Source organism: Pelodiscus sinensis, chromosome 2, assembly GCF_052426305.1.
Source record: "Pelodiscus sinensis isolate ZL-2025 chromosome 2, ASM5242630v1, whole genome shotgun sequence".
Taxonomy (NCBI): domain Eukaryota; kingdom Metazoa; phylum Chordata; order Testudines; family Trionychidae; genus Pelodiscus; species Pelodiscus sinensis.
Window position 1 is genome coordinate 35116868 of NC_143053.1, and position 24267 is coordinate 35141134.

The window sequence follows — 24267 nt, forward strand, 5'->3', positions numbered from 1 at the left end:
AGACTGGGACTGTTCAGCTTAGAAAAGAGGAGACGGAGGGGGGACAGGATAGAGGTCTCTAAAAGCAGGAGTTGGGTGGAGAGGGTGCATACAGAAAAGTTCTTCATGAGTTCCCATAAAGAAGGACTAGAGGACACCAAAGGAAAGGAATGGGTAGAAGGCTTGAAACTAGTAAGAGAAAGTTGTTCTTGACAAAGCAAATAGTTAACCTGCGGAACTCCTTGCTGCAGGAGGCTGTGAAGGCTACAACTAGAACAGAGTTGAAAGGGAAGTGAGATCAAGTCATGGAGGTTGGGTCCATGGAGTAGTCTTAGCCAGGGGTAGGAGTGGTGTCCCTGCCCAAAGTTGGTGGAAGGCTGGAGAGGGATGGCACGAGACAAATGGCTTGGTCACTGTCTTCGGTCCATCTCCTCCAGGGTCCCTAGGCTTGGCCGCTGTCGGCAGACAGGCTACTGGGCTAGATGGACCTTTGGTCTGACCCAGGACGGCCATTGTAAGCTCAGGGCTCAGGGTCGGGGGTCTCAGTGGGCCCCCTTGATTTTCATGCACACCTGCTCCTGGGTGGCCAGGCTGGCAGCTCTCCTGCCCTAGACGGCCACTTTCCAGTGCCTAGTGCAGAGATCGTAGACAAGGTCCACGATGTCCGCACTAGCCCAGGAAGGTGCCCGCCTCTTGCGGTCCAGGGCAAGCTCCCGGGAGCCGCCACCCTGGTCCCGGGAAGAGGCGGAGGGCTGGGGGACATCGGGTGGGTGGCTCTGTGCCGTGCCAGGTGCAGGGTCTGCTGGCTGGGTGCTGGCAGGCTTGCACCTGGCACGGGCACCGTAGCCAACCCGTGCCCCTTTAAGGGGTCCGGGGCCGGGAGGGGGGCATAGAGTTTCCCTGGTGTTGGCCAGAGTGGCCACCAGGGAAACCTGGGGAGGGCTAGCCTCCCACTAGTTCGAATTAAGGGGCTATACACCCCTTAATTCGAACTAGTAAGTTCGAACTAGGCTTAATCCTCGTAAAATGAGGTTTTCCTAGTTCGAATTAAGCGCTCCGCTAGTTCGATTCAAATTCGAACTAGCGGAGCGCTAGTGTAGCGGCTATGAATGTTAGTTCGAACTAACGTCCGTTAGTTCGAACTAACATTGTAGTGTAGACATACCCTGATATAGATCACCAGATTGCATGCATGAAGAAGATGAAGCTTTTTTCAGACAACCAGCAGAAGCTTTCTCAGCATAAGTCCTGGTTCTCAAAGGGAACTTGAGACAATACACAGCAACACACAGACAATCCAGGAAGTTTTAGAGAAAGTTGGGGACAGTTTCCTGGTACAACTCCTGAACAAACCAACAAGGGACATGCTCAGCTCAACATGCTGCTCACAAACAGGGAGGATTTGGTAGGGAAAATCGACGTGGGTGACAACATGGGCAGCAGTGATCATGAGACAGTCAAGTTCAGGTTCCTAACTAAAAGAAGAAAGGAGAGCAGCAAAATACAGACGCTGGAATTCGGAAAAGCAGACTTTGACTCCTTCAGGAAACTGATAGGCAGTATCCCCGGGACACTAACATGAGGGGGAATGGAGTTCAGGAGATCTGGCTGTATTTTAAAGAAGACCTATTGAAGATGCAGGAACACACCATCTCAATGTACAGTAAGAAAAGCAAACATGGTAGGCAACCAGTTTGGATTAATAATGAAATCTCTGCCGAGCTTAAACACAAAAAGGAAGCTTGCAAGAAGTGGAAACTTGGTCAGAGGATTAGGGAAAAGTATAAATATGTTGTTTGAGCATGCAGGAGTATAATCAGGAAGGCCAAAGCACAACTGGAATTGCAGCTAGCAAGGCAGGTGAAGGGTAGCAAGAAAGGCATGCTAGCAATAAGAAGGTGGTCAGGGAAGGTGTAACCTAGTGCCAGATGATTTGGGAAAAGATTATGTACTTGATGCTTTTTTTTTTTTTGGCCTGTGTCTTTACAGACAAGGTCAGCTCCCAGACTGCTGCACTGGGCAGAGCAGTATGGAGACAAGGTGGGTAGTCCTCGGTGAAGAAAAAACAGATTAAGAACTATTTAGAAAAGCTTGACTCTCACAAATCCATGGGCTAGATCTAAAACATCTGAGCATGCTGACAGAGCTGGCTGATGTGACTGCAGAGCCATTGGACATTATCTCTGAAAACTCATGGCAATCAGGGGAGATTCTGGATGATTTGAAAAAGGAAAACATAGTGCCCATCTTTTAAAAGAGGAAGAAGGAGAATCCAGGAAATTATAAATTGGTCAGCCTCACCTCAGTCCCCAGGAAAAATCATGGAAGGGATCTACAAGGAATCCATTTTGAAGCACTTGGAAGAGAAGAAATTGATCAGGAATAGTCAACATGGATTCAGCAAGGACAAGTCCTGCCTGACCAACACATTTCCCTCTTATGACCAGGTAATTGGCTTTGTGGACATGGGGAAGGCAGTGGATGTGATATACCTCGACTTTAGCAAAGCTTTTGATACAGTCTCCCACAATATTCTTGCCAGCAAGTTAAAGAAGTATGGATTGGATAAATGGACTATCAGGTGGATAGAAAGCTGGCTAGATCATAGGGCCCAATAGGTAGTGATCAACGGCTAGATGTCTGGTTAGCAGTCAGTTTCAAGTGGAGTGCCCCAAGGGTTGGTTCTGGGACCAGTTATGTTCAACATCTTTATTAATGACCTGGATGTGGGGATGGATTGCACCCTCAGCAAGTTTGAAGATGACACTAAGCTAGTTAGATACGTTGGAGGGCAGGGATAGCATCCAGAGTGACCTAGACAAATTGGAGGATTGGGCCAAAAGAAATCTGATGAGGTTCAACAAGGACAAGGGATGGAAGATTCCAAAGCACTGCTATAGGCTGGGGACCAACTGACTAAGCAGCAGTTTCACAGAAAAAGACCTGGGGATTACTGTGGATGAGAAGTTGGATATGAGTCAACAGTGTGCCCTTGTAGCTAAAAAGGCTAGCAGTATGTTGGGGTGCATTAATAGGAGCATTGCCAGTTGATCTTTGGAAATTATTATTCCTCTTTATTCAGCACTAGTGAGGCCACTTTTGGAGTAGTGTGTCCAATTCTGGGGTTCCCATTACGTAAAGGATGTGGACGCACTGGAGAGAGTCCAGTGAAAGGTAACAAAAATGGTTAGGGGGCTACAGCACAAGACTTATGAGGAGAGGCCGAGGAATTTGGATTTATTTAGTCTACAGAAGAATGAGGTGGGATTTCATTGCAGCCTTCAACTACCTGAAGGGGGGTTCAAAAGAGGATGGAGAGAGGCTGTTCTCAGTGGTGACAGATGACAGAAGGAGGAGCAGTAGGGGAGGTCTAGGTTGGATATTAGAAAAAAAACTATTTAAATAGGAGGGTGGTGAAGCACTGGGATGGGTTACCTGGGGAAGTGGTGGAATCTCGATCCCTAGAGGTTTTTACATCCCGGCTTGACAAAGCCTTGCCTGGAATGATACAGTTGGGGACTGGACTTGGTGAACTCCTGAGGACTCTTCCAACTCTGTTTTTCTATGATTAGTTGCCAATATTGCCAGTGTTGAAAAGACAGGGAAGCTTAGCAAGCAAGAGATTGGCTTGTGCAGTAGACCAAACATACAACTCTGAGACCAAGGTACTACTGTATTCTAATCCTAGTTCTGAGCATAAAGTTAGCATATTTTGTTTGGGGCTAATTTTGTTGGAGCAGTCAAGACATTTAGAAAATTTGCTATTTAAAAAAATATTGGAACAAAAGGGATGTGTACAGGGGCTTCCAGTATACTAGGCGGGGGAAGGCATCGCCTTCCCAAACTGCGGGTATGTCTACACTAACACCCTAGTTCGAACTACGGTGGTAATGTAGGCAACCGGAGTTGCAAATGAAGCCCAGGATTTGAATTTCCTGGGCTTCATTTGCATAAAGCCGGGCGCCGCCATTTTTAAATGTCCGCTAGTGCAGATTCCATGCCGCACGGCTACACGCGGCACAGACTAGGTAGTTCGGACTAGGCTTCCTAGTTTCACGAGGAGTAACGGTAGTTCGGATTCATTCTACAGGATTCATTCTACAGGAGGCATTCTGGGGATGGAGCATTGCTGCTGCCAGTGTATGGTGGAGAGGCTGGAGCCACATGTCCTCTTCCCTCTCCATGCTCCAGGGCTGGGGCTGCCCTCATTCCACAAGGAGTAACGGTAGTTTGAATTAGGATCTTTAATTCCAACTACTTAGTCCGTGCTGCATGTAGCCGCGGGCAAGGAGTTCGGACAAAGGGGGATTTAAAAATGGCAGCACCCGGGAACATGCAAATGAAGCCCAGGATATTTAAATCCCAGGCTTCATTTGCAACTCTGCTTGCCCTAATTACCCTACCTAGCTCGAACTAACAAGCTAGTGTAGACGTATCCCTAGATCCTCTTCCTGTACCACAAACCCGTCATCTCCAGCCCCACCTTGGAGCCCTCACCCACTCCTGCCCCCTAGTTTTCTGCCACAGCCTGGTGAAAATGAGCAGGGGTTTGTCTACACAGCAAAGTTATTTCGCAATAACAGCCATTATTTCAAAATAACTTTACTAGCATCTACACAGCCAAACTGCTATTTCGAAATTAAATCGAAATAGTGGAGTGCTTATTTCGAGTTTGGTAAACCTCATTCTATGAGGAATAATGCCAAATTTGGAATAGCTATTTCAAATTAAGTGCTGTGTAGACATTTATTTCAAAATAGGGGGCCTCCAGCATTCCCAGGGTACCCTGGTGGCCACTCCAGCCTCAACCAAGAACACTCCTCTCCCTCCCTCCTCCCCAGATCCCTTAAAGGGATTGACTCTGGCCACAGTGACAGTGTCAGCTCCAAGCCTGCCAGCCCAGAGCCAGCAGTCACTGCTCCGACCCAGTGGCCCCAAAACATGACCCAGCAAGCCACTGGCAGCCAGCCCTCCACCGCTCCCCAGGAGCAGTCTGCCAGTTCCCAGGAGCCTGCCAGGGCCCAGAGAAGGCGGTCACCTTCCTGGTCCAGGGTGGAGATCATGGACCTTATTCAGGTTTGGGGGGGGATGCCCCCAACATCCATGATCTCCGCACTAGATGGAGGAATGCGTCCGTCTATGGCAGGATAGCTGCCAGCGTGGCCACCAAAGGCCACATGCGAACCCAGGAGTAGGTTTGCATGAAAATCAAGTATGTCCGGCAAGACCCCCAACCCTGAGCCCTGAGCTTCCCTCCCCCTTCTTACCTTGCTTTCCCCTTCCAGCTCCGTCCTCCCAGATTTCCCCCTCCCCTCTTCCACCCTATCTTCTCCCCTCTCCCACCGTCTTTCCCCTGTCTCACCAGAGTTTCATCCCCCGCCCCTCCCACCTCCTCTCTCCCCGCAGTTTTGTTAAATAAAGTTTGTGTTCATGAAAATACATGTATTTTATATTACATCAGGAAGGGGGGTTAGGGAGGGGAAAGTGGAAGGACATGGGGGAGGAATGAGGCACAGGCCCCCAGTGGGGCGGGGCAGACCAGGGAGGCTCTTAGTGCTCCTCAGGGTGGAAGCTCTCCCACAGGGCCTCCCGGATATTGACAGCCCCCCGATGGACATCCCAGATGGCAGCCTGCAGAAAGTGCAGCCAGGCTCACAGCAACACGTCCAAGAGAAGCACCAGAGTGCCCAAGGGCAGCTCTGGCTCCATGTTGCAGAGTGCTGTGATGTCCCTAGTGAGGTCAACCAGAGCACACAGAGACAAAATTCTTTGCTGTCCCTCATTGAGGTAGGCAAGCAAGCAGGGAAAGCTGAGAACCGGCTGTCCGGGGGGTGGAGGGGTCCCTTTAAGCACAAATTAACTCCTGACCTGATGCCCTGCCGGACCTGGTTCCGGCTGACCTTAAATTCAATTCAGCTCCAGTCAGTGTGGACGCACTATTTCAAAATAGCAAAACGCTATTTCGAAATGTGTTTTGTGTGTAGACGCGTTATTTCGAAATATCTTGTTTCGAATTAACTATTTCAAAATAAGATATTTTGAAAAAATGCTGTAGTGTAGATATACAAGTGAACAAGGTTGGAGGAGAGAGAGCAAAGGAGGGAGATGAAGTGGGGGGCCTTGAAGAAGGGGCAGGACAGGGATGTGGCAAGGGTGTTTTATTTTCTGCACTCAAAAAGTTTGCATCCCTAAAGACTACTCAGACTCCAAGTCCAGTTTTGCTGTTCTGACTTTTCATATGGTTTTTACATCAGCAAATTCAAACCATTCTAGTCTGTAGTGGGGAAGAAATGATATTTTTGTAATGTTAGATTAATAGAGTCATTTTTGCATGCACCTAACAAACAGTCAAATTGACTTTCTGATTAACAGAGTGGTCAGATCAGCATTTCTACTACAGGAACATAAAATTAGAATGTTTACTCTGAAGCACAATCCATATGAACCACAAAATTTCATCTCCTATTCACTCAGCTAAATAGATTCACATATTTAACAAATAGGGGTCATATTCTTCTCTCTTTTTCACCCTTGCAACCACTCTGAAGTCACTCACCTTTCGCAAGCATAAATGAAGGAAGAATTTGATCCTAAATGTTTTACTGTTTCAGCCAACATCATTAAAAATGTAGCCTTTTGACAGATTTGTGATTTCATCCAATCATTCGACCAAGAAAATCTTATGTGACCACAAAACCCAGATATTTGAAAGAGCTAATTGAAAATTTTCCACAGACACAGTTGTCCCTTTCAAAAATAAGTAGTGTATCCAAATGAATTTATAAACTGCACTGCTCTTTTCCATGTGACCCTTACTGAAATTTGTCATTAAACATATTTGAACATAAAAAAAGCAAAAAATAAAATAAAATTGAAAATTGAAACTGAAAAGCACATGGGAACTGCTATATAGGTCACATGATTTAATCTGGTATATTAAATAAAATAAAAATACAATGGAATAAACAATGGCCCATATTAAATATTGCAATAGTAAAAAAGGTTTTAAATCTTACCTTTTTCACTAACACTTTCACTTTCAATCTCTACATCATCACAGCTCGTATATTCTGGAGTAGAAGCCAATTCTTCTTCTGAGCTGCTCAATGAAACCTGACGCATTTTACCTCCTTTTTTTGTTTTATGTGGCTTTGGTGGTGGAGGCCTTACTGACTCAGATTGATCTGAGCTGAGTGAATCATTCCTTAACATAGTTTCCATTTTTTCACGTTTTGTTTTCCGAACAGCAGAACTGGGATCCAAATGCTGCTGTTTCCTTAATGAATCAGTGCGCCTCATGTCTGGTCTATCCAGAGGAATTGGACTCCTCCTAGGTGTTGGAGGGCTATGATTTGTTGTCCTCTGACGATTGGGACTTGGTTCCTGAGCCTCTCTAGTTCTTTCCACCGAATAGGAACGTTGGTTTTCCATGGGAGCTCTGCGCTCAGATATAGATCTTTGCCTTGACGGTCGTTCCATCCTCAACATAGATATCCGGGACTCTTCCAGTTCAGTGTTTGCCAATGACACATCACTGTGTCTTCGTTCATGGCGTGCTCGGGACACTTCAGCATGAATACGCATTTGTTCCTCATATGGTTGTGGTTTGACAGGATAACGAGCCAAATTAGGATCACTTCGGTACCGTGCCTGGTATTCCTCTTCTCGCCTCTGCCTCTCATATTCTTCTCTGTTCTGCACATCATCTTCCTCTACAGAATACTCTTTGGAATGTCTGTGAATTCTTCTGTTAGAATCTCTGTAGTCACCAAGTTCAGGTTCTTCGTATAGCTGAGACCCACGTTGTGATCGTCTATCTGTATAATCTGATGGTGACCTTGGCATTGCACTGTCTGATGTAGCATATTGTGAGTATTCGTCTCTCTCGTCCCTTTGGTCGTATCTTCTGTTCTGATCTCTCGATACTGATGGGCTTCTTTTCCTAAGTAATAAAGACAAACAACAGGTAAGAGAATTCTGACCATGCTCCCAATAACATAAATATATCTGTTACTTAACATGGACTAAGAAGGTACTGTGGTTAGCGGATTCAAACACAATCATTCCATACTTCTTTCCTGATTGCATGTGTGCTCGCACCTCTTTATTTTATTTTATTTTATTTTATTTTATTTTATTTTATTTTATTTTATTATTTTGCAGAAACTTAAAGAGAATTTGCCATGTTGTATATTTCTTAAAGGTTCACAATTCACTGAAGCCAAAAATATTAAAAAGAAAAATTGTTAATGCCATAACAACTAAACATTTCAAAAACAGAATGTAAGTACTCATGCCACTTCTATAACGTGACAGCCATCTTACAAACTTCTATATGACATAAGTCATCGTGTAAATGTAAAGCCAATAAAAGTATAAGTTAATTATATACTATAGAAATATAGGACTGGAAGAGATCTCAATAGATTATCTAGTCCTGTCCCATGCACCTAGGCAGGACTAAATATTATCTAGACCAGAGCTAATCAACATGCCTCCCATAGGCTACATGTGGCCTGCAGCCTGTTTGTTTGAGGCCCACAGTGCAGTTTGGGTTTACGAGGGACTCAACATGAAGCCAGCAGGCGGGAGCCAAAAAAACCTAATTGATCAATATAATGGTCTTCTGTTGATATGTGTTTTAATAATTAAATTCCAGGAATGTCATTGCTCATTAAAAGTGCTGTCAATTGGATGGAAATTGATTAAATATTGCATTTTATTAATATCAGCAGAACTGACTTAAATCAGGCCTGTGTGGTGTGCAGTCTTGCCTTAATCTTTGTATTTATGCCTGTCAGTGTGAAAGCAGCTATTTCCATACATATTTGCATGTATATGCAACCACACTTATGTTGCAGCCCTCGGCATGTGCTGTGAGTATCATTCTGGTCCCTGGGGCTTCCAAAGTTGAGTAGCCCTGATCTACACCATCCCTGACATGTGTTCGTCTCACCTGTTGATTAAAGCATCCAATGATGGAGATTTCACATTTCCCCTATTGTAGAGTAATTTATTCTACTGTTCAACAACTCTTACACTTAGGAAGTTTCTCTTAATAATTATCCTAAATCTCCTTTTCTAAATTTTAGCCCATTTCTTCATAACGTGTCCTCAGTGGTAAAAAAAAGAACAATTTATCATTTCCTGTAAAACATCCTTTTATGTTCCTAAAGACTGTTATGTCCCCCATTAATCTTTTTTTTTTCTTTTACAATCTAAAGAAACCCATTTCTTCCAATATTTACTTGTAGGTCATGTTTTCTAGCCCTTTAATTATTTTTGTTGTTCTCTTCTATAGTTTCTCCAATTACACACATTACTCCAGCTGAGGCATTAGCATGGAAGAATTACTTATTGTGTCTCTTACACCACTCCTTCTAATACATCCCAGGATAATGTTTGTTCTTTGTTTTTTTTTATTTTTGGTGGGGTTTTTTTTGCAACAGTATTATGCTGTTGAGCCTTACTTAGTGTGTGATCCACAATAAAAACCAGCTTCTTTTCTGCAGTACTCCTCTTTATGCAGTCATTTCCTGTTTTGTATTTCTACAATTTTTCCTTCCCTATTACAGTGCTGCGTATTTTCCTTATTGAATTTCATCCTATTTATTTCAGACCATTTCTCTGGTCACAATCATTTTAAATTTAAATCCTGTTTTTCAAAGCACTTGTAACCCCTCCTAGCTTGATACCATCTGAAAAACTTTAAACGTGTACTCTCTAGGCCATTATCTAAATAATTCATGAAGATATTGAATAAAACCAGACCTAGATCTGATTCCTGTGGGACTCCACTCAATATGCCCTTCTGGCTCAATTGTGAGCAACTGATAACTACTCTGCAAGTGAGGTTTTCCAGTCAATTGTGCACTTCATAGTACTTTATAGTAGGTTCATTTAGACTCGGTCTATATCTAGTTTACAGAAGGTTATGAGAGATAGTATAAGAAGCCATACTTAAGCCAAGATATACCATATTTACCACTTCCCACCATTCCTGTAGAGGAATATTAGATTGGGTTATATGATTTGTTCTTTACAAATCCACATTGACTGTTACTTATTATCTTATTTTCTTCTAGGTGCTTACAAACTGAACGTTTGATTAATTGCTCCATTACTTTTCCAGGCACTGAAGTTAAGATGGCTTGTCTTTATTGTTGTTTTAAAAGACAGGTATTATATTTGCTTTTTTTCCAGTCCTCAATTATGTCTTCCATCCTTATTTCTTAAGGATAAACACCAATGACTAAGGGATTTCTTCATCCTTTTTCCTGGGTATTTTAGGATGTATTTCAACAGGCCTGCCAACTTGAAGATATCTAGCTTGTTCCTTCCCTATTTTAGTATCAGCTCCTACCCCAGTTATACTGATGTTCTCTATAAAAACAATGAGCAATCTTGTGGCACTTTAGGCTATGTCTACATGGCACATTTATTTTGAAATACGCTATTTAAGAAGATATTTTGAAATAGTGTGTCTAAATGCCAAATGTAGTAGTGCTTAGCTATTTCAAAATAGAGTGTCCACGCTCATTGGACACTGAATCACACTTAAGGCCACCCGGAACCACTTCAGGCAAGGCATCAGGTCAGCACCCACTTCGTGTGGCTGCTGCTTGAAGCTATCTGAGGGTATGTCTACACTACAAAGTTAGTTCGAACTAACGGACGTTAGTTCGAACTAACTTTAATAGGTGCTACACTAGCGCTCCGCTAGTTCGAATTTGAATCGAACTAGTGGAGCGCTTAGTTCGAACTAGGTAAACCTCATTTTACGAGGACTAACGCCTAGTTCGAACTAGCTAGTTCGAACTAAGGGCTGTGTAGCCCTTTAGTTCGAACTAGTGGGAGGCTAGCCCTCCCCAGGTTTCCCTGGTGGCCACTCTGGCCAACACCAGGGAAACTCTATGCCCCCCTCCCGGCCCCGGACCCCTTAAAGGGGCACGGGCTGGCTACGGTGCCCGTGCCAGGTGCAAGCCTGCCAGCACCCAGCTAGCAGACCCTGCACCTGGCACGGCACAGAGCCACCCACCCGATGCCCCCCAGCCCACCCCCTCTTGCCGGGACCAGGCTGGCGGCTCCCGGGAGCTTGCCCTGGACCGCAAGAGGCGGGCACCTTCCTGGGCTAGTGCGGACATCGTGGACCTCGTCCACGATCTCCGCACTAGGCACAGGAAAGTGGCCGTCTAGGGCAGGAGAGCTGCCAGCCTGGCCACCCAGGACCAGGTGTGCATGAAAATCAAGGGGGTCCACTGAGACCCCCGACACTGAGCCCTGAGCTTACAATGGCCGTACTGGGTCAGACCAAAGGTCCATCTAGCCCAGTAGCCTGTCTGCCAACAGCGGCCAACCCTAGGGACCCTGGAGGGGATGGACCGAAGACAATGACCAAGCCATTTGTCTCGTGCCATCCCTCTCCAGCCTTCCACAAACTTTGGGCAGGGACACCACTCCTACCCTCTGGCTAATAGGACTCCATGGACCCAACCTCCATCACTTTATCTCACTTCCCTTTCAACTCTGTTCTAGTTGTAGCCTTCACAGCCTCCTGCAGCAAGGAGTTCCACAGGTTAACTATTTGCTTTGTCAAGAACAACAACTTTCTCTTACTAGTTTCAAGCCTGCTACCCATTCCTTTCCTTTGGTGTCCTCTAGTCCTTCTTTATGGGAACTCAGGAAGAACTTTTCTGAATGCACCCTCTCCACCCAACCCCTGCTTTTAGAGACCTCTATCCTGTCCCCCCTCCGTCTCCTCTTTTCTAAGCTGAACAGTCCCAGTCTCTGTAGCCTTTCTTCATCTGGGACCTGTTCCCAACCCCTGATCATGTTAGTTGCCCTCCCCTCTCCCAGCCTTTCTCTTCCCCTCTCCCACCTCCTTTTCCCAGTGTCCCCCAGTTTTGTTCAATAACGACAGAGTCAATGTTGGAAGAAACGTTATCTTTATTTTGTACATCAATAAGAAGAGGGGCTAGGGAAGGGTAAGTGGAAGGAGGTGAGGGAGGAATGGGGTACGAGCCCCCGATGGGGAGGACTGGGCTGGCTCTGCGGGCTTCTGGGGGTGGAAGCTCTCCTGCAGCCCCCCAATTACTCCCTCTCCCCAGATGGCAGCCTGCGGCAAGTGCAGCCGGGCTGATGGCCGAGTGGTGTGATGTGCCCAGTGTGGGCACTCAGGGCACTCCAAGCCAGAACTTCTTTGCAAGCGGGGCACCCCTTAGAACTGTGTGTCCGGGGTGGGGGTCGGGACCCTTTAAGCGCAGCCCTCGGCTAGCCTGAGACAGCATCTCCATGCTCTAAGTCCTCCTTTTATGCCCTGCCGGCACTGCTTCCGGCCATCCTTAAGCCCTGTTCAGAGTCCACTCAATGTGGACTTACTAGTTCGAACTAGCAAAACGCTAGTTCGAACTAGTTTTTAGTTCTAGACGCGTTAGTTCGAACTAGCTTAGTTCGAATTAACTAATTCGAACTAAGTTAGTTCGAACTAGCGCTGTAGTGTAGACGTACCCTGAGGCTCTTGCTTAAAAGGACCCCCTGTACAGCAGTGTTTCCAGCTTTTTTCCCTTTGCCTATCTCCTCAAGGGACAGCAAAACCTTTCCTTTTGCCTGCTGTGGTTGCCCTTGCAGACACCTCAGCTTGCCAGCTATTGAGCCAAAGCTGCCTCTTGGCAGTCTATGGATATTGCAGCTTATGCTGCAAGTAATACAGCAGTTTCTGCAGGCTGCCAGCCAGGCTGTGTGGGAAGCCCACCCCCAGCTCCTCTGGGAGACCTTTCTTGGATCTCTGCAGGTACAGCTCATACAACCGAATCCCACCTTCCCACCGTGCACTGCTGATTGTGATGTCTGGACACCAGTGCCAACTGGTGGGACCGGCTCATCATGGAGCAGTGGGAAGACCAGCAGTGGCTTCAGAATTTCAGGATGAGGAAAGACACATTTCTGGAGCTCTGAGTGGCTCTCCCCTGCCCTCAGGTCACATGAGGCCTGCCATCCCCCTCCAGAAGTGTGTTGCCATAGCTCTCTGGAAGCTTGCCACACCGAATAGCTACCGATCCATCGGGAACCAGTTCAGCGTGGGAAGACTGACCATCGGGGCTCTCCTCATGTAGGTATGTTGCTCTCAGGCTACTGTCACAGGAGGGAGGGTGGACTGCTGGAATGGGATTCCCTAGGAAAAGTGGAGATGGCGGGGGGGGAGCCTTTTCAGAACTGCCCTCACAAAGCCTTGCCTGGGGATGGGGTAAGTGGGGGGGTTGCTTCTGGTGTTTGTTGGTGTGGGGGGAGCAGGGGTGTGCTGGGGGACCTCCCAAGAGCCCTGGCTCCGGTGTGATTCACTGTCTGTCTCCTTCTATAGGTGGTGTGGGCCATCAACACCATACTGTTGTGCAGGGTCATCCAGCTCGGCGATATGGACACCACTGTCGCCAGCTTTGCCCACATGGGCTTCCCCAACTGCGGGAGGGAGGAGGGGCTATTAATTGCACCCACATCCCCATTCAGGCCCCTGACCACCAGGCATCTCTCTACATCAACCAGAAAGGATAATTTTTGATAGTCCTGCAGACCATCACAGACCACCGAGGCCAGTTTATGGACACCTATGTCAGGTGATCAGGGAAGGCACATGATGCCCGTGTCTTTCACAACTCGAGCATCTTCGAGAAGCTGCATGCCAGAACATTTTTCTTCCTCTGCACCATCAGGGTTGGGGACGTGGACATGCCCATGTGCATAGTGTAGGAAGCAGCCTATCCTCTCTTGCCCTGGTTCATGAAGCCATACACTGGCCACCTCAACCACCCTCAGGAACGGTTCAACGCCAGGTTCAGCAGAGCGCGCATGGTTGTTGAGGGTGCCTTTGGGCATTTGAAGGCACAGTTCAGATGCTGGATGGAGGGTGTCCCACTCTCGTATCCTGAGCGTAGGTGGCTTTTGGAGGGAGAGTGTTCCATCCCGGTATCATGAGTACGGCAAGCCTCTACAGACACCCTGTGGCCAATAACACAAGAGTCCTCTGTGGCAGCCCCCTGATGCTGAGTGGCCAGGAGCGGCATGGCATGAGCTCCTACATACACAGGCTTCTGTGTGATCCCTAGGCCCCATGGGCCAAGCAAGAAGTGCCCAGCTACCCCTCGCCACCCATCACCTCCACCCCGTGTGAAGGGAACGTGATGGCACTCATGTGCTGTCCATTCCCCAGCTTCAGACGATGCCTGGGACACGTCCACAGCATGGGGTACTGGCTCCAGGATCAGGACAGTCATCGTGTTGGTGTCGTCCTGCTCCTCCTCCTCCTCCTCTTCTCTGTCCCTCAGGAGGAGGAGGAGGACTGTTTCGAGCCCCAAGTCCACTACCAGGGGAAAGGGATGATGGGACTGTGCACCCCCAGGATGTAGTCCAGGTCCTCATTGCAGGGGCAGGTATGAGATTCTGTCCCAGAGTGGGAGCTGGCCTCCCTGGCCATGACATATGCCTGACAGAGCTCTTTGACTTTCATCCACACCTGCTCCTGGGTACGGATGAACCCCTTGTTGGTCAAGTTCTCGGCCATGCAGTCATAGACATTAGCATTCCTGCGCTTGGTGCGGAAATCCTGGAGGTTGGTCTCATCACCCCAAAATTTAATAAGTCCAGGATCTCCGCACGAGACTAGGAAGGTGCACATCTCTTTTGGCTCTGGGCAGGTGCCTGGGAGCCAGTTGAGGGCTTGGTGGGAGCTACAGACTGGATCATGTCACCCAAAGGGAAGCTGTGGCAGCTGCTTGGTGGTTCAGGGCTGTCGGGGCCTCCTGCTAGCCACAAGCCTTTTCCCTTGAGGTGCCAGCTTTAAGGGCTCCAGGGGAAGGAGGGACTATAGAGTTTGTCCGAGGGTATGTCTAGACTACATGCCTCTGTCGCCAGAGGCATGTAGATTAGGCTACCCGACACAGTAAAATGAAGCGGCGATTTAAATAATCGCCGCTTCATTTAAATTTACATGGCTGCTGCGCTGAGCCGACAAACAGCTCATCAGCTGTTTGTCGGCTCAGCGCGATAGTCTGGATGCTCCCCTGCCGACATCAAAGGTATTTGTCGACCACCCAGGTAAACCTCCTGGGATGAGGTTTACCTGGGTGGTCGACAAATACCTTTGCTGTCGACACCCGCGCGTCCAGACTATCTCGCTGAGCCGACAAACAGCTAATCAGCTGTTTGTCGGCTCAGCGCAGCAGCCATGTAAATTTAAATGAAGTGGCGATTATTTAAATCGCCGCTTCATTTTACTGTGTCGGGTAGCCTAATCTACATGCCTCTGGCGACAGAGGCATGTAGTCTAGACGTACCCTGAGTGTGGACAGAGCAGACAGTAGGGCACCTTGGGAAGGACTGGAGGACCCTTATTGCAAAGTAACTGCATCTGCCCTGTCTATACAGCCTCCTATTTCAAAATAGCTATTTTGGAAGAGACATTATTCCTCATAGAATGAGGTTTACTAACACCAAAATAAGCCTCCCATTATTTTGAAATTATTTTGAAATAATGCTATTGCTATGTAGATACTTGCATAGTTATTTTGGAATAACAGACATTATTCCAAAATAACTTTGCTGTGTAGACATACCCTTAGGTATGTCTACACTACAGCATTATTTCAAAATATCTTATTTCAAAATAGTTAATTCAAAATAAAGTATTTCAAAATAACGCATCTATACACAAAATGCATTTTGAAATAGCATTCTGTTATTTCAAAATAGCACATCCACACTGATTGGATGCTGAATTGCATTTAAGGCCAGCTGAAACTGCGTCCAGTAGGGCATCGGGTCAGTAGTTACTTTCTGTGGCTGCTTCCTGAGGTTATCTGAGGCTTGTGCTTAAAGGGATCCCCCTGGACAGCTGGTTCTCAGCTTTTCCTGCTTGTTTGCCTACCTCGCTGAGGGACAGTGTGACGGGGCGGACAGGCCCCACACTGACGGACAGGGGGTAGCCCAGGCCCAGCTGGCTGAGAAGGCCCCGCCCCTCCGATCCTGCTGGGCATGCTCCCAGCAGAGGCCGGGTATAAAAGTAGAGGGATCCCTGCAGTCAGGGAGACCGCAGGGTGAGGGGGTAGACCAGGCCGGGCCAGTGTTTCTGCAGCCGCTGAGACTGGAGTCGCTGCTCATGCCTGACCCTGACACAGAGAAAGCAGCCACCGCCCCAGGGTGACAGGAGCATGCCCACAACACCGGCAAGTACTGCCTCAGAGGCAAATGGACCCCAGGGGAACCAGGGCGTGGTAGGAAGCAGCCCAGGGCAAAGGATACAAAGTTTGGCTTGGCGTGTATCGGCCGGATTCCCCGCTGAGCCGGCAGGAGCCATAGGCCCTGCATAAAGGGTCCTGGGCTGGGACCCAGTGGAGAGGGAGGGCCCGGGTCCCCCTACCACTCATTCCCCCTGCCCGGGATAATCAAACCCCGGGCCAGGAGAGGCTTCTTCGAGCGGCTAGGCCTCTACTACCATATATGCCCTGAGAGAGGGGCCGGGACTTTTGAGACTTTGGGTACCGTATATGCCCTGAGAGAGGGGCTGGGACTTTTGAGACTTTGAGTACTGTATATGCCCTGAGAGAAGGGCCTGGACCGAGGCACGGGCCAGTAGAAGGGGGCCGTGACCCCTGTCAGGGGCACACCCCCTGACAGACAGCAAAGCATTTTTGTCTCTGTCTGCTTTGGTTGCCCTGACTCGGGACACCAAATGGAGCCAGAGCTACCCCTGAGCACTCTGGTGCTTCTTTTGGACGTGTTGTTGCAAGCCTGGTTGTGCTTTCTGTAGGCTGCCTCGCAGTATCTGATGCAGCCCAACCCCCACACCATCCTCCAGACTGTCCTGGGGGACAGGGAGGAGCAGCTGTAGCTCCCAGATGCCAGCGTGCCCCGCTGCATCTGGTGTCTGGACACCAGCAGCGACTGCTGGGACCACATCATCCTGGAGCACTGGGGAGACAAACAATGGACCCAGAACTTCAGGATGAAGAAGGACACTCGAGCTCTGTGAGTAGCTCGTCACTGCTCTGCGGTGACGGGACATGCATATGAGGCCTGCCATTCCCCTACACAAGCATGTGGCCATCACCCTCTGGAAGCTCTCCATGCCAGATAGCTACCGATCTGTGGCGAACCAGTTCGGTGTGGGAAGTTCCACCGTCGGAGCAGTGCTCATGCAGGTATGGCAATCTCCAGCCACTGTGCCAGGAGAGGGGGTGCAAGGAGGGGATGAGCTGCCCTAGGGAAAAGGGCGGGTGCAAGTCCCCTCCACGGGAGGGTTTGTTCTGTCCCACCCGCACTATGGACTGCTTTCGGTGGCCAGGATTGCAGTGGGGGGTTGCTCCTGAGAGTGGGAGCGTGGGGCAGTGGCAGGGAAAGAGAACTCTCAGCCATCCAGGCACCCCAGTGACTGTTGGTGGTTTTGTGTGTCCCTCTGCACATGGTCAAGGCCATCAACAGAGTGCTGCTCCACAGAGTCATCCGCCTCACAGATGTGGACGCAGTGATCAAGGGGTTTGGTGCCCTGGGCTTCCCCAACTGCGGGGGGGGGGGAACGCAATCTACGGGACACAAATACCCACCTGTGCGCCAGACCTCCAGGCCTCCCTGTACATCAACCAGAAGGGATACTTCTTGGTCATCCTGCAGGCTGTGTCTGACCACCGGGACCAGTTTGTGGACATTAACGTGGGCTGGTCCGGCAAAGCACACGACTCACGGGTTTACCGCAGCTCCTCCATCTGCCAAAGGCTGCACGCCGGGACTTTTTTCCCCGACCACCACATCAGGGTTGTGGACGTGGGTGTGCCTGGTGGGGGATGAGGACTATTCCGCACGTGGTAGCAGCGTGTTGTGAGCTGCATAATTTGTGCGAGAGGAAGGGGGAGGCTTTCCTGCCAGGCTGGATGGCAGAGGCCGACCACTTGGCTGGCCTGTATGCGCAGCCCCGCATGGCTGCCAGCTGTGGGGCTGTCCGTATCCGGGAGACCCTGCGTGAGAGCTTCCACCTGAAGGAGGGCTAAAGTCTCCCTGGTGTGCCCCACTGTGGGCTTGTGCCTCATTTCACCCTCACATCCTTTCACTGACCCCTCCCTAACCCCCTTTCCTATTAAATAAAGACACATGTGTTGACAAAAACAAACTCTGTTTATTGAACATAACTGGGGGAGGTGGGAAAGGAGGTGGGAGGGGGAAACCTAGAAGGGGAAGGTGAGGGGAGGAAGGGGAAGGAGAAGCTCAGGGTTGGGGGTCTTGCTGGCCCACCTGTCTCCCAGCACTGCGCGTTAGGGGGCCTCGGCGTTCCCAGGGGGAGCGGGTATGGAGGGTGGGGTACGTAGCGGGAGGGAGGAAGAAGTGGGAGGAGGAGTGGGAGCTGGGGCAGAAGCTGGGGCTGGAGCAGCAGGAGGCAGCAATCTCTGCACCAGGGTGGGTCTGCAGGTGTCGGAGATGGCACGGCCCTGGGCAAGCAATTCTCGCCAGCTCTCTCACCGCAGCTGCAGGTTTTCATGTATCCAGTGGTCGAGGGTGCAGTGCTGGCCTCATAGGATCCCCAGATGCTGCCACTGGTACTCCTCCTGGTTACTCCTCCTGCTGGCCCGGGTGCGGGAGGCTGTCCTGGGCAGGGTGGTGCACCTTTCAATTGTAGCTGCTGCAGTTGTAGAGAAACAAGAGAAGTGGTCAGTTATCCCTGGGGACACGGCGGGTGAAGCCCAGTCCCCCTCTGCATGGCGAGGGCGACAGGTCTCCACACCATCGTAACCGACGTGCTTGCACACAGGCCATGTTTGGCATGTCCTGCTATCTCTGGGAGTGTGAACTGGCCCAGGACTGCACCTATGCCACTGTGCTGTATCTATTGTCAGGGTAGAGGGGAAGGGGAGATGTGCCCTGCCTCTGTGTAGAGGGGGCTCGTGGAGGGAAGGCATCGTGCAGTGTCCCTCCCCGGGGTCAGTAGTATGTCATGTGCCTTCATACGTACACGCGTGTGGGTAACAGGCCAGGGCCCCTGTGTGGCAGCCAGCCGGGGTCACATGCCCAGGGTGGCACAGCATATGCATAGGTTGCTGCATGCAACGTGGTCAGCAAGGCCCACACACGCGGTCCCTGGTCTCCCTCTCCCTCCCCTCCCCCCACCCTTCATAAGGGGATAGTTATGGCACTCACATGTCGAGGGCTCCCAGGCCTCAGATGACACTGGTGACATGGGTTCTGTGATGCTTCAGGGGTCCTGGGTGAGTGCCATGCTCCCTTCAGGCTCCTGCGACTGCTGGCCGTAGTCCTCCTCCTCCTTCTCCTCGGTGTCATGGGCAGGGCCCTCGGCCCTAGGGTCAATGACCACCTGGGGAGCATGGACCTTCTGACCTCCCAGTATGCGGTCTAGGGCATCATAATAGGGGCAGAGGTCTGGGTCAGCCTCTGGTTAGGATCTGCCCCCTGAGGCCCTGGCATAGGCCTGCCGCAGCTCTTTGATTTTCATACGCACCTGCTCCTGGCTGTACATGTGGCCTTTGGTGGCCAGGCTGTCAGCCATTCGCCTGTACGTGGCGGCATTCCTGCATCTAGTGCAGAGATCATGGACATTGGAGGCTTCGCCCCAAACCTCAATGAGGTCCACAATCTCCGCACTAGACCAGGAAAGCGCCCGCCTTTTGCGGCCCCTGGCAGGCTCTTGGGAGCTGCCAGCCTGCTCCTAGGGAGTGGTGGAAGGCTGGGTGCCAGTGGGTTGCTGGCTCATGCTGGGCCAGGTGCATGGAATGCTGGCTCTGTGCTGGCAGGCTTGCAGCTGGCACAGGCACTGTGGCCAGAGTCTACCCCTTTAAGGGCTGGGCGGGGAGCAGAAGAGTTTTCCTGGTTGTGTCCAGAGTGGCCACCAGAGCACCCTGGGAAGGGCTGGAGGCCCCCATTGCAGATTAAGCGTCTACACAGCGCTTATTTCGATTTAGCTATTTCGAATTTGGCATTATTCCTTGTGGAATGAGGTTTACCCAATTTGAAATAAGCGCTCCACTATTTCAAATTAATTTCAAAATAGTGGTTTGGTTGTGTAGACGCTAGGAAAGTTATTTCGAAATAACGGCTGTTATTTTGAAATAACTTTGCTGTGTAGAGGTACTCTTAGGGTGTGTCTAGATTACATGGCTCCATTGATGAAGCCATGTAGATGAGTTTACTCGGCAAAGGGAAATGAAGCAGTGATTTAAATAATCGCCGCTTCATTTACATCAAAATGGCTGCCGCGCTGTGCCGATCAGCTGTTTGTCGACACAGCACAGCAGTCTAGAAGGGGATCTGCCAACCCCAGAACCCTTCATCACCAGATCCTGTAAGCCTCGTTTCACAAGGCATAAAGGATCTGCCAATGAAGGAGGTCTGGGGTCAGCAGATCCCCGTCTAGATTGCCGCACTATGCCGATAAACAGCTGATTGGCACTGCGCGGCGGCCATTTTGATGTAAATGAAGCGGCGATTATTTAAATCACTGCTTCATTTCCCTTTGCCGAGTAAACTCATCTACATGGCTTCATCAATGGAGCCATGTAATCTAGACACACCCTAAGAGTACCTCTACACAGCAAAGTTATTTCAAAATAACAGGACTTAGTTCGAATTGCCGTTTCACCGCTGCGTGTAGCCGAGGGAAGTTACTTCAGACTAGTGGAATGTAAAAATGGTGACCGGATGGGAAGGTGCAAATAAAGCCCAAGATATTTAAATCCCGGGCTTCATTTGCAACTTCGAATGCCTACATTAGCCTCCCTAGTTCAAACTAGGGGACTAGTGTAGACATACCCTTAGAGACTAACCATAATAGATAGAATCATGAGTTTTCATAGGTAAACTCGACTTCATCAGACGAATTGCAGTGGAAATAACAGAAACCTATATATATATATATATATATATAAATAAAATAGCCAAAGAAGTGCCTGTCAATTTCAGGACCCGTGTTAATGAAGCTAATTAAGTGGGCTGGATGTGTTCCATGTTCTCTATGTTATGCCTCCAAACAAAGCTAACTTTTTAGATGAAAATAAAACAAAAGAAGAATTTAACATTTTGGCCATCACTGCATTTTCTGTTATTGTTTTTTCCCTCCTCAGTTAATAGTGTTCCTGGTCTTCCTTGTGCTTCCCATTCATTTGTAAAATGCTTTATTGTTATGTTTTATATCCATGGCTAGCTTAATCTCAAGTTTGATTTGGCCTTTTTAATGTTGTCCCTACACTTGGTATTGGTTTATTATATTAATCCTTTGTAATATGAACTAGTTTCCATTTCTTGTATGACTCTTTTCTAGGTTTCAGGTCATTGAAAATTTCTTGGATAAGCCAGGGTGGCCTCTCTCTGTCTTTTCTATACATAGGCATTGTTTGCTCTTCCAATCTTAATCATGTCTCTTTTAAAAAATTGCCAAATGTCCTAAACTCTTTCCTTCACTTCAATTTGCTTCCCATTGGATCTTTCCTACCAAACTTCTGAATTTGCTAAAGCATGCCTTTTTGAAGTCTACTGTCTTTATTTTGCTGCTTTCTCTCCTACCATTCATAATTTGACCACTTCCTGGTCTCACAGTGAACCCACACAGGTGCCTTACCTGCAACTTCACCTTTCTCAGAGTAGAATCTCATCTTATCTCTCTAATATCCTAGGATCGATATGGCTACAACACCACCTTATAGAGCTGTTGTTATTTTTAGATTACAATCTAATTCCCGCTGATCATTATGAGCTTTTGACTAATCCATTCTTTGCTGTTAACTACTTTTAAGGTGTCTTATAAAAACCCTTCATTTTGTTCCCTCACTTAGACGCACCAAGGGAAATCATTACTGCTGTATTCATAGAAGTCCATTGGCACATTTAAAGCTAAACCAGACTTGCAAATAATTCTGATGTGCAAATTAACACATTTTTTGAAAAGGTCAAGATTTGGCTATAAAATGAGCACAGGCAGCTTGATTTCTGCTCCTTTTAAATAACAAATATAGTATTTTTCAACTTACAAGGGTTTCACAAATACTGTATTTAAACACAGATATGAGGCACATTTGATAAATATTATCTTAATTTTACAGAAGTGAAAACTGAGAGATCAAAGATGAACTGCAAAGAAAAAAAATCCTATCAACCTTCACATATGTTTGCTATTAATTCACACTAGCATATTTTTAAAGTCTTCCTTTTTTTTCTTTTACAGATCTATGGGTATGTCTACACTACCCCGCTAGTTCGAACTAGTGGGGTAATGTAGGCATACCGCAATTGCAAATGAAGCCCGGGATTTGAATTTCCCGGGCTTCATTTGCATAAGTGGGGCGCTGCCATTTTTAAATCCCGGCTGGTTCGAACCCCGTGCTGCGCGGCTACACGCGGCACGAACTAGGTAGTTCAAACTAGGCTTCCTAGTTCGAACTACCGTTACTCCTCGTGGAATGCCTAGTTCAAACTACCTAGTTCGTGCCGCGTGTAGCCGCGCGGCACGGGGTTCGAACGAGTGGGGATTTAAAAATGGCGGTGCCCCGCTTATGCAAATGAAGCCCGGGAAATTCAAATCCCGGGCTTCATTTGCAATTGCGGTATGCCTACATTACCCTCCTATTTCGAAATAGGAGGGTAGTGTAGACATACCCTATGACATTAGCTGTGTGTCTCAGGCTTAACTTCATATGGGGGGGGGGCTTGTTGACAACATGCCAGTGACATCACTAGTACCATAGAAATGCAAGAAGCTCAGCTGTTTTTCTGTTCAAACAGTGAATTTACTCAATTCTCTTCCGCACACTGTGCTGGAAAAGTTGGACGGTAAATATTTAAAGCAATGTAGAGAAGGAATAATTCCCCCCTCCTCTGATGGTAATTATTTCAGGGGAAGCAGCCTAAGCTTGATGAGACTCCAAAAGGAAAATCCACAGTTGTACTTTGGTTTGGACACCAAATGTATATACAAATGCTTACAGTTTTCACAAAGCTGAGATGTTATTGTATAGATAAACATAAACTTGGTTTAGCCTAGACTATAGTAATCTATTAATAAATATAATCATTAGTTGCATAGTTGCATAGTCTCATTATACTTAACAAAATGCTTGCTTTTCATTTCTTACAAAACTAAATTACTGAAATACAAATATAAATTTGAAAGTCAATTTCAAAAGGTTTCCATCATACATAAATGCAATAGAATTGGAAAGATGATGTATTTACTTTATTGAGGTTTTCGTTGGTGTGTCTGTTGTAAAAAAAATATTTAATTTTTCTGGATTTTTAAAGTTACAAATATTTCAGTGTTATAGATCTGACAAATTATCCTCAGTATCTATGAAGACTTAAAAGGAGTTTGTTGAGAAATACTTTTCATATATCCAGCATCAGAAAAACTATACTGACTTTTTACTGTAGGTGCATTTGTTTCAGTAAAGGGGAAAAGTCATTTCCCCTTTTATTTTATATTATATATGGCCTGCTTTTATATTTTATATTATATTATTTATTTCATATTATATACTGCTCTGCTGTAAGAGACCACCCCCAAAAAGTCTCCAAATATAAGGAACACACTTTCTTCCTCCTTTATTAGATAATCACTTTATTTGGCTATTAATATTTTGGGTCTTTTGAGTGACTGCTTAACAATTAATAGGTTTTAAGGGCCATATTTTAAAGGTATCTAGGTGCCTAAAGATAAAGACAGGCACTAGTGAGATTTTCAAAAATGCAGAGGTTCCTAACCTCCAGTAAGATTTAGGGAAGTAGCTAAGAAAACATCCCTTAAATATATGCAAAAAATAGTGCCTGGACCTGAACTGGAGACATTTCGGGCCTTGCATAGGGTTGCCAGGTGTCTGGGTTTGAACCGGACAGTCCAGTATTTGAGCATTCTGTTCGAGAAACAAATTGAGAAAATATAAATGTCCAGTATTTTCAAAGTAAGATGTAATGTAGATTGTGATGTAATGTCAAGTGTGACCAGTATTTTTGTTGAAACAATTTGGCAACCCTAACCTTCCATGTTTGGATCCCAAAAGGATGCATACGATACTTGGACCCAAGTGACAAAGTGCTATTTGTCCATTTATATTGGGAAAGAGGAGAACAAGCCATCCTACTGCCCATTCATGTGTAGCCCACTGGACCTCTGTCAACATGAGGGAGTAAAATTCAGGGAGTGGTAGTGAAACATGGAATACATGGTGTTGGAGCACTGCTCAGATTTGGCTTTGCATCATGTCAGAGGGTGCTGCAACCCCTCTGAACTAGGCTGCAATGCAACTCACTAAG

The 24267-nt window shown here is 47.6% G+C and overlaps 1 protein-coding gene across 1 annotated transcript in view; it reads right to left on the reverse strand.

The window, feature by feature from the left end:
- RIMS2 (regulating synaptic membrane exocytosis 2) overlaps positions 1-24267 on the reverse strand; it is a 510981-nt gene that overhangs the window by 417772 nt on the left and 68942 nt on the right. Inside the window, exon 2 of the mRNA XM_089776190.1 lies at positions 6996-7921. Within this exon, the coding sequence (XP_089632316.1) occupies positions 6996-7921 (926 nt within the window). The remainder of the gene's footprint in view (positions 1-6995; positions 7922-24267) is intronic.